This window comes from Glycine soja, chromosome 1, assembly GCF_004193775.1.
Source record: "Glycine soja cultivar W05 chromosome 1, ASM419377v2, whole genome shotgun sequence".
In the NCBI taxonomy this organism is placed as follows: Eukaryota; Viridiplantae; Streptophyta; class Magnoliopsida; order Fabales; family Fabaceae; genus Glycine; species Glycine soja.
The window spans coordinates 56,557,731-56,568,633 of NC_041002.1; the positions used below are offsets into that span (position 1 = coordinate 56,557,731).

General features: G+C 35.1%; 1 protein-coding gene across 19 annotated transcripts; it reads right to left on the bottom strand.

Annotated features, from left to right (window-relative positions):
- Positions 1-515: 515 nt before the first annotated feature.
- LOC114367343 lies at positions 516-10,748 on the bottom strand. 19 transcript variants are annotated; one of them, XM_028324620.1, is made up of 10 exons: positions 10,616-10,720; positions 10,436-10,522; positions 10,260-10,330; positions 9,551-9,769; positions 9,278-9,328; positions 8,906-9,076; positions 4,055-6,161; positions 2,835-2,950; positions 2,505-2,623; positions 516-855 (listed from the first exon to the last, which is right to left on the bottom strand). In XM_028324620.1, exons 4-10 carry the CDS (start codon positions 9,735-9,737, stop codon positions 748-750), a joined length of 2,859 nt encoding a protein of 952 aa, XP_028180421.1. In that variant the 5' UTR covers positions 9,738-9,769; positions 10,260-10,330; positions 10,436-10,522; positions 10,616-10,720; the 3' UTR covers positions 516-747. The 19 variants fall into 19 exon arrangements, with proteins under 19 accessions (XP_028180421.1, XP_028180325.1, XP_028180330.1 ...); XM_028324524.1 differs by having other exon boundaries at positions 9,278-9,769; positions 10,150-10,330; XM_028324529.1 differs by having other exon boundaries at positions 9,278-9,769; positions 10,150-10,330; positions 10,436-10,519; positions 10,616-10,718.
- Between the last annotated feature and the right edge of the window lie 155 nt (positions 10,749-10,903).

The window sequence follows — 10,903 nt, forward strand, 5'->3', positions numbered from 1 at the left end:
AAGCAATTTTTTTTTTTTTAATATTTCAAGCAGAGCACAAAGTTTACACTTTACAGCCACATGACTTTGCCTTCACGTGTAAATATATATAAAAAAGGTCCAGTTTCGTATATTTTTAAGACCCAACATCCCAACCCAATAAAACATGAACTGGTTGGACTGAGTTGGGTTCGTTTGTTATTTTTAGGCTATTTATATTTATACCTCCCTTTTCTTCTAACATACCTCCCTTCTGTATTTGGTTTCCTAACGTACCCATTCAACAAGAGCTCGAAGCCCTCTCTTACTATAATGCATGACGAAGAAAATGGGATTGAACGAGACTCCTAATGTGGGTTTTATGAAAGCCAGCAGTTGCAAAATTGAATGAAGTAGATTTATCATTCACTCGTGTTAATAAAAATGCATTACCCTCATCCTCATCTTTTGGACGTCAAAGCAAGCTCTAAATCCTATGGCTAACAAATATAGAACGGTCCAAGGAGCTTCCACGACCATGAGGATAATGGCAGAAATACTGAGTAATGAATTACTATAACTTTCATTGCGTAAGATGAAGCAATTCTTTGTATAGGAATGTTTTGGTATGACATTCACAAAATCATGATGGTGAGTTGCCACCATCTTCAAATTTTTAAGCTTCCTTTGATATACAATTAATTGGATAATAAAAAGGAAACATAACTTTTTTCTAAAAGTGAGAGTAACCTTGCTTATGAATATATTAACATTTAATTTAATAAATGCCTAGAGACCTAACATTTCTTTCTTTTTAAATTTTTCTATTATATATTCTTCAGATGAAATCTCGGCACCAGCTTGTGAGGTGTTGGACCACCATTCCATGATTTCTTCCTGCTCAAAAGGACACAAAATAGAATCAGGTGAAATTGGAGCAGATATCCCAAAAATAATAGCCAAAAGATAAAATGCATGCATATTAGAAATTGAATTTTTATCACTAAGATTTAGGTGACTTAAATGCAAAGTGAAATATTGCATTTTACTAGATTAAATTTATTTGAAGTTGTTTTTGTTTCAACTTTCAAGAGAACTTATTCATTATAACTAGTGACAATCTTCACTATAAACATAGAGAATTAGTGAAGAAAAAACACATGAAGAGAGTGTGTGGGAAGAGAGTCACTTTGTTGAGAGAAAAATATCTTTTGTACGAGAGTGTTATCATTTCTTAAACCATTGAGTGAGGTATTTGGATTTATAGAGTTATACACTATTTGGGATGTGTTATAATCTTGTAATCATTTTTCTAATAAGAAAATATTTTTGTCCGTGAATGTAGTTAAGAGTTGTTGAATCATGTTAAATTTTTGTGTTTGTTATTATTTGTTCTAAGGTGTTATTTTTGCTGTATTTTTAAGATTCTTTGTGGGTATGAGTAATTTTGTTTGAGAGAGTGTTGATTGATAACCACTCCATGAGTTGATGCTAATTTTGTAAATCACTGCACTAAATCTAACTACATTTCTATGATAACCCAATAGTGGAAACATCAGGAAGATAATAATTAGAATTTGATTCACGATAAACTTGCTATTTCTTTTCCATTTCCGTTATTTGAGTAGGGAAAGTTATACTTATACTTGTAAAAGGCAAAGACAGATGCCATTCTGATTTCTGACATATATTGTTGTGAGATTGATTGGGACCACGGACAGGTGTTGGTCTAGGACCTCTTAATAATTTTCGTCCCATTGGCGGTAGCTAACAGCGGTGCAAGTATAGGATGCGTTACGTCCAATACTCATGGGAGAATATTGAGATAATAGGTATGGGGGAGTACACCAAAGTTTGCAGAGAGGAAGCATGATGAGCAAAAAACACGAAGATCATTGCAATGAACATCCCTAACAGCAGGAGTTGAAAACTTTAATCGAGGAGGAATTGTTGGGAGAATAATTCAAATTTCCAACTTCAAATTTTTGGGATGTTGTTTAGATAAAAAAAATATTATTCTTATCATTTAGATCTAGAATGTTATCAGTTCACAATTTGATTTTAAAAGTAGGATGCAAGGTGTATAAAAAGGATCCATATAAAGAGAGAAGGCACCACTCAAGTGAGACGGGTCATCTAATAGGGAGGGTTCTCTCAAGTTTCTCTCAACTTATTTGAGATAATGAATATTTATTAAGATATTTCTGTGGACATAAGCAAGAAGTACTAAGAAGTACTGAACATGTTAAATTTGTGTTCTTCTACTATTTTTATGGAGTTGTAGTTAGTGTTTTTTATCCTTTGATGTGTTCTTCCCATATTTCTATTTTATGGTGGTGTTTTTAGTGTGTTCTATCTTTGATCTTCATTGTACCTAAAAGGGTTTGTTTCCCTAACAATCGCATTCAGCTACTACAATTTATCATAGCCTGAATCTCACAGTAGTTTATGGAGTCAAAATGATATGGAAACTAATAGCTTCAATACCAATAGGAACACAATGAAAACGAGTAGTTTATGGAGCCAAAATAATCATTGATTATTACCTCAAGAAAATCATGATTGGATATATACTGACTTTCGACCATACACTTGATACTCCCCACTTTCACTGAGAGAGATTTTCTTGTATTCTGCTCTGAACACTGTCTCTGGGACTGGGTCTCTGTAGATAAACCAGAGCAAGGAAGAAGAAAAAAGAAAAATAAAAGGAATAAAAACAGCAGTCTTGTATTCAGGGAAAAAAAGAAAAGAAAAGACCAGCAGTCATTACGTCTCATCAAACTAAAGAACTCCAGGGAAATTTATAATGTGGTCTAGTAATACAAGTCATGCATGCTTTACATGCAAAGAACAAGGTATGCTTTTAATTATACCATTTATGTATGCCACATGGTATCCAGTTCCCCCTGGTCCTTCTTCCCACTTTCCGAGCCGCAGTCGCAGGAAAAAACCATCAAGTTGAGAGATTGACCCACGAGTATTGATCCATCTGACGTAAAGGACATTCTGTTCAGTAAAAGTCACAAAGATCCATTTGTTTTATAAGTGACAAAAGTATACTCTATGATAACTTATCACAAATATACATCTCTGTCTCTGCCAATGATATTTTATACATTCCGGTTGGTTTCATTTCTCCTTTATATTTTCAGTTAATACTTTACCTGCTAGAAAAATTAGCAACACAAAGGCTCCTTCCCAATCAATACCAAGAGGCATAAGAAGTGTATTTGTAAATAAATATTTTACAGGTAACTTTTGGTGGCATATATGTAATCTCATTTCCTGTTCTTCCCTTATTTATTTTTTATTTCTATTACCATTCTTGTAACCTAGTGATTGTATGCCTGGTTTTTGTCTATACATGGTTCGTCTTTAACTCAATTTATTTGTTGGCCAAGTTATCTTCCATTTCAGTTAGCTTCCATGTTGCTTTAGTTAGATTATTTATATTTTAGCTGGTGTAAGACTAATTGTGAACATCTTTGAATTGTTACATTATAATTGTGATTTTATTAGGACATCGTGAAAATGTTTCTAAAAGTCCAATCTTTCACATAAAAATGGAAAGGTGTCTATAACACAATTCACCTACTTTTTTGTGTACATTATTTTTTGTGGAGTCCCTATGATCATATAGATCAGAAAGGAGTAAAGGGTGGTGACCTGATAAGAGAAATTCAACTCATGGAGCTGCATTCTGCTTTCAGTTTACTTGAATGTTTGTTTAATCAGATTGTGCAAGGAGCAATGGTATAATGGCTCTTTTCATGAGAAACAATAAAAATGCAGGAAAAGAAAATTGTGAACAGCTGAAAAAGAAGGTTCTCTATATGAAAACTTCTTGCAATAAAAAGGATGTGCAAACTACTGATTTATATACCTGACATCTACCCTTTTACCAATGCATTATGATTTAAGCATGAACACCGGGGTTAAGAATTTATTTGCACCATTGATGCAATTTGGAAATTACCATAGGGCATAGGCTATTTATAGTATATGCATTACACATGGACCATAAAGCCACATGATAACTAGCTGCACTTACATGTAATGACAAAGTATAAGTTAGTTGGCTAGTATTACTTACTTCAAGATGTCGGTGCGGGACAATTGAAGCTTTTTTACTGCTTCAAATATTTCCTTTGGCACCTGTGAAATCTGCCTTTCAGCCAATTTGGATGGAGATAATGTAGGATTTTCTCTGAATTTGTTTTCCTCTGAACTCAAACCACGGTATTTCTTGAATGATGCATTGCACCCTACCTTATGGGTTATAATTTCATTTGATTTCCACTTCAAATTAATATTTTGACCTGCTCGTTGATCTGTTTCATCATTAATAGAACCTCCAGATAAAACTCGGTCATCCTCATCAGTCAGCAGCCTGGCACTCCCTTCATTGCTCGAGATTAAATGTTTTCCACAATCATTGACCAAGGCATTAGCTTTCAGTTCATGTTTCCTAGTTGAGATTGAAGTGGGACATGAAATTGCCCAATGGTTGGGCTGAAAACATTTGATGCATAGACAATGATGTTCTTCCAATCCTCCATATGAATCTATATTCTTCTGGAGATCTTCTAACTTGTTTTCTGCAATAGCCAAGCAATCAGAGAGTTGATGTCCTCTTGTTCCACAAAAAAAACACAACATATTAACCTGTGTGGTAGTATCTGTTGCATTTGTTGGTATGATTTGTTTGATGGCACCAAATCTCCTTCCAAACATTGAAGCCGTTGGCTCTAAATTTCTGAATCCTGGGGAAGATGAAAGGGGTTTGAACAAATACATTGATTTATGATCATTATTTCCCTTATCTTCCTTAAGATCAGTAGAGACCTCTGTGTCATTGGCAGGTTGTTCTCTCAAGGGAGCAGTGAATTTTGGAGAAAAACGAGTTATCCACAGACTTCCCAGATTATCTCTTCTGTGACAGATATTCTCTTCTTCCTTTCTATCACATAGCACATTAGAATCGATGTTATCATTATTATCTGTATTTTGTTTGGTTGAAGATGAATGTGATGCCACTTCTTCCTTGTCCTTACTATGGCCCAAGATGGAATAATTTTTAGTCTCCACTGGGTTGTTTTTGCTGCTTTCATGACAGTTAAAAAAATTTAGAGGTTTAATCTTAGGCTGCGAGGACAGACCGGCATCATTTCCCCCAGTAGATACTTCAAACTTATTTGATTGCAAACACAGTTTGGAAAGGCTATTGTTTTCTGCCCAACAGGTTATTGGAGTAGCATCTATTCCATGTTCCATGTTACCTGGCACTAAATCCTGACTACTCTTTCCTTCTTGATGAGACATTCTCGTTCCTACATTCTTCAAGCTTGGACAACATATGGACTGAAAAATGGATTTGAATCCTGTATTTTTTGGCTCAGGATCTTGATTCATATTGCATGCGATAAGTTTCTCGTCAGGCGGTAGATTATGATGATCTGGATTTGCAAGGGTAAGAGCCAAAGTGTTTGAATCATTTTGAATTGATGGTGAGAGTCCTTTCACCATGTTTGAAATCCAGTTCATGAACGAGTTATCCTGTTTAACATAGGATTTGGGACCAGAAGATTCTTCAATTTGCTTTTTGACTCTTTTACTCCCAATTATCAACTGTTGTTGAAAGTTACGTCTCTTCTTACCTGTTGAAAAAAAGCCAGTACTGTTACAGCTCTCAACACTTGAATGGCTGTCATTCTCCTCCCTTGATAACATTACATTTGCATCCCCATCTGATAAGGATTTTTCCTTGCCTTTGTTTATTGCCATATGAATTCTGCTATGACATGGAGAATGCAAAACTGGAAGAATCTTATCACATGGTAGCATCATTTCAGTGTCCTGAAATTTGTTTTCAGTCTCACTAACATTAACTCTGCTTGTTCCAGCACAAGCAGCTTCACAGTTGAAAGTTTGCAAATCATTCTCTGCACTATATTCCAGTTTTTCTAAAGGATTCTTGCTGGAGGATGCTAAATTAGTCTCATGAGCACCAGAGCCTCTGTATTCAATTATAGGCTCAACTGCAGTATGTAAATCATCATCAGTTACTACAGCCTTTTTTTCAAGACCAATATTTACGCTTCCATCAGAATGTCTCCCTGGAGAAGGATTTTGGTCCATGCTAGGTTTATTTTCATCTGATTGAAGTAATAAATGATCAAATGGCCCTTGGTCAGCTTGGCCTGCAGGGAAATCGACAAATACATTTCAGTTATGCACAAAAATGTAGAACTTGATATTTTCAATAAATTTTCTTCCTTAAACAGAAAGGACATGTTTAAAATTTCAGAGCCTGTGTGTTTAGAAAAACAGCCTGCAGAACTATCAGGTATTCTTTCTTATTATTCAGCTATAACCAGCAACAAATACTACAATTAAACAAATTAGAATGTGCTACAAACATGGGTGACAAATATACTGAAATGTATGGATTCTTATCCTCACAGTACTTAAAAAGGCACCAAGAAGATGCACCTAAGGAAGGAAGCTAGAAGGGGTTAGTGCCTCTTGTAGAAGTGCATGATAAGTTGTAAGTACCCTAGTTATAAATAGAGACGCGTTAAGTCAGTTTCACACTGACGATGCCACCTCTTACTCTCAATTTCGTTTTTTCCTCTCCTCCTCCCAAAACCCTTTCTTTTTTTCGCATACCACCAAACTTATCGCATAAAAACGAGGATCTCGGACTCATTCACCGTTGGATCGTCGTGAAATTTAAACACTAGGTTCGCAACTCAATTTCGAGCCTTCTCACCGTTGGAAATTACGATTTCGGAGCTAAGAGAAATACCATTTGCATCGTAGTTTTTTTTTTTCTCGCAGAAACCCAGAATTGTCTCGATAAAACTACGATCCCGAACTCGTTAACCGTTGGATTGTCGTGAAATTTTGATATGTGGTTCTTGATTTAATTCCGCACACCTTCACCATTGGAATTTACAAAAGAATGCCTGTGAATGGAGAAAGATACATCGCACGTAGGACCAGAGCAACAGAAGAAGAGCTCTAGAGAGTAGCAAAAGCGTCACAATTGATAACGAAATTGAGGATTAATGAGAACATGTGTAGGTATGAGAGTATGAATTGGAATGATTTTTAGGGTGTTTCCGTAATTTTTTATTTATCCTTACAATTATAACTGTGAATTATATATGTTTGATGAATATGTGTTCTTGTGTTGAATGTGAACCCTTAAAAAAATTGATCTTTTTTATCAATGTGAATTATATTCTAAATAATATTATTCAATGAATTATTTTATAAAAATTATTATCTTATTCTAATTTTTTCCACGACGATGATCAACATGTTATGTGTATATATTTATTGTAATACTAAAACAATAAATTAAAGAAAGTTGTAAGGTTAATGCCTAATGTTAATTTCAATGACATTATAGGATTATTATGGAGATTGAGTAGTACAAAGTGGAATATGTCAATTTGCGAGATACATGTAAACATGAGATGATTGATTGTGACATTATGAGATGTTACATTGTGGGCATGATATTTGGTTGTAAATAAGTGTATGTGTTTAACACTTATGTGACAATAATTATGTTGTGAGCTGTGAATTATACAATAAGCCGATCAGTGTTGATATTGAGAAAATGTTTATACATAGTGTTAAAAGAGAAAGTGTAGGTTTCCTATTTAGGAACCAGTATTAAATTGTAGCAAAATATGTTAAACATGTTTAAAACATGAGTGTGAGGTTGTGGGTATTGTATAATTCATAGTTTTTGCATGCAAAAAAAAATTATTTTAGGGGTTGGACCTGAATCAGAAGGGAGAAGCCCTGACGGACTCTTCGGAGTGTAGGCCTTGGGAATAAATACACCCGGTTTGAGTGCTCCTTTAAGTTTGTGCCGATCTCACATGGTTGGAATATTCTCGCAAAACAGTGCGACCCTTAATGGTCTTCCTATGATTTTACTTAATGAGAGTAACCTGACATACCCATGTTGTGGTGTGTCTTGTTATGTACTCTTCAACACTCCAGGGTGATTTTTCATTGACATGCTACCACAATACATATAGGCTTGAGTCTTAGCATAACTGATACATACGCTTGCTAATTATTTATTATGAACTTAATGTGTTATTATGTCTTGATCGGAGTGTGTGATTCATGTGTAATGTGATTGATGATTGAAAAGTGAATTTTAAATGACAAAGTGGTAGAATAACGTGAGTTATTTTTAAGTAAGTTGTATTTCATTTATATGATATGTATATCTAGTTGTCTTGTTTCTCTATTAACTAGAAATATAGATAATTAGGTGAATTGCTTTAAGGAACCTTATGCTGAAGGACATCGGGACACAATGCTCTGATAGGATGTGACATTGAGATATAGGTTTCTATACTAATTGTATAAAGTCTTAGGCGGCCTTGTTTGAGTCGAGATGACTTTATTATTTATTTGGATAAGTTTGAATATGATGTAAAAGAGAGTGAATGTGAGCCTTTTACCCTGTTGAGAGGATTTTATTCAAATGTGTTTTAAAATTTTTTAATTAATTATGATTTCTTTTCCTTTTATTAGTATATATATATGTATGTATGGGATAGAGGATGTCACAACCTTTCTGGATAATAACTAAAAATCTCTAAAACCAGCCACGTAACTTGCCAACTGTGATACTAAGGAGTAAGAGTTTGGGACTCTTACCAGCAAGCATCTTAAGGACTTGTAAATTGAGCATCATAACCTTTTATTTTTACTGTGAATTTTTTGCTTGAACAGTTAATTTATATGGGAAAACAATTCAAAATAGTCAAATATTTAACTGTTTTAATTTTTGTAATGTTTAACACCTTTTTTTGTAAGTCTTGTGCTTTTTGGTAAATATTTTCAAATCATTAAACTCTGTGCCTTAAGGACACCTTTCACCTTTACTTACTTTGATGACAGCACATACCTGAAATAGCAGAAATTCTGTTTCCCTCTATCCCAGATACTTTATCAGTTCCACTGTTGGCTTGATCACCGGTAATCTTTTCCCAATTGTTCGTTAGATTCCCATTTTGTTCATTAGGCAAATTAGGTGCTGTTGCTGCGGTGTTTACTTTCTCCTTATTACCAACAGATCCTGCCAGATGAGAGTTCTGTAGGATTGAGAAAATGATTCAAGGAAAAAGTGACCAGAAAGACACTAATTCAAACTCACAAGTACCAGTTAAGTAGTTAACTAATTAGGATAACAGATATATTTCTTTGTCCTTCAGTAAGGTTTATTTGAACCCAAAAATATACTGTAAAACCTCGTTTCCTTTTTCATCTACACACTTACCTATATCATCTTCTTCATAGGCTTTACACTTGGCCTTGACACCTGAATCACCTGTAGGAGGCATAGTAGGAGCATCTGCTTCAGCAATATCACTCTTGGCACATACAACTGCTATAGGTTTCAGAAAATCATCATCTAAAGGTTTATCAGTGGTAGAACTGCCGCCAGTAAAATTTTGTGGCGGAGCAAAAACCATACAGCTTGTTCCAACATCCCGAAGAAGAGAACTATTTTTATGAGCAAAGCTTGAATCAGCACATTTAAGACTCAAACCTTTATCTGGAGACCAAACTATTTCAGATAGGGGGTCAGTGGCAGCAAGTGTCATGTCCGCCCTGGAGGCTGCATTTGCACCTGCACCTGAGTCATTATTCAATTTTTTCCAAATGCACTGGTTAGCATTATTGAGAAAGAGTTCAATATCAGTCTTTGGTTTTATTTTCTCGTTTTCGGCACTCATCTTCAGAAGGATAAACTCTTGACAAAAAGGCCCTGAAATATTATTACAATTAAAATTAACCTTCAGCGTAGCTCTTAAAATGAAAATTCTGAATGCAGGGTGAATGTTGAGGCAACTGATTGCGTAACACTAAGCCTAACACCAAATTACTTGACTGGATTATAGATTACTGATTGATCAGTTTTCTAAGATGCATCGTATTAGATGGCATGCTGGATAGATGCATTTGTTTCACCTTTTCCCATGCAAATTTAAGTGTTTCAACAACGGACCATTATCCTAACTTCTTTTTGCGACATTCTTAAGCCAAGTGTTTCACAAATGCAATAAGCATTACTCATCAAATAAGCAGGATAAAATGAAGGTTAAAGATAATTTTATTGACACGGATAACGTGAAGGATAAGACATACCAAAAGATCAAGTTGCTAGGTACAGGTTTATGAATGATATTTTATTTCGGAAACACTTCCTCATCACCTGGGGATTAAGTGTGGAAAAAGAACAAGGTCACCATCATCACCTTGAAATTGAATTTGATTCCATTAGAAGCAGCAAGCAAGGAGGATTCAAGTCGATCATTTGGCTACATATCTGTAAACATTTGGCTATAACCATTCATACAAGGCAAGCAAGGAAAATAACACAAGGCAATACATTAATTAATCATAGGATAAGCTAGAGTTGGTAAGAACATACAAAATCATGCTATAGCTAGACTAGACATTAGGGCGTGGAATCAGGAAACCGGAAACATGTGTTGTGTTGTGTTGTGTTGAGTAGCTGCTGCCTCCACTCCAAACACACAGCTCAGAATAGTATATATTTCCAAGCTTTAAGGAAAGGAAATTAATGGAGAAGTAAAGTAGAGAAGCGTACCAGTTTGGTTTGGTGTGATCCACAAAACAAAGACAGAGAGAGAGAGAGAGGTTGGGGTGCAGTTGTTGCAGAGCCAGACGTCCTGGTATAACAGTTACATGAAGCTATCTACCTTTTTCCTGCTCGGTGAGGTTAAGGATCTGCCACGTGGGCACACTCTCTGCCACTGACCACCCACGTACGTTGTTGGATCATTGCAATTTGCAACATTTCATCGTCAATGCTTTACTACTAGTAGTTTCTTTTTTACTAACTTGGACAAATAAATTTAAATTCAATATCTATAGC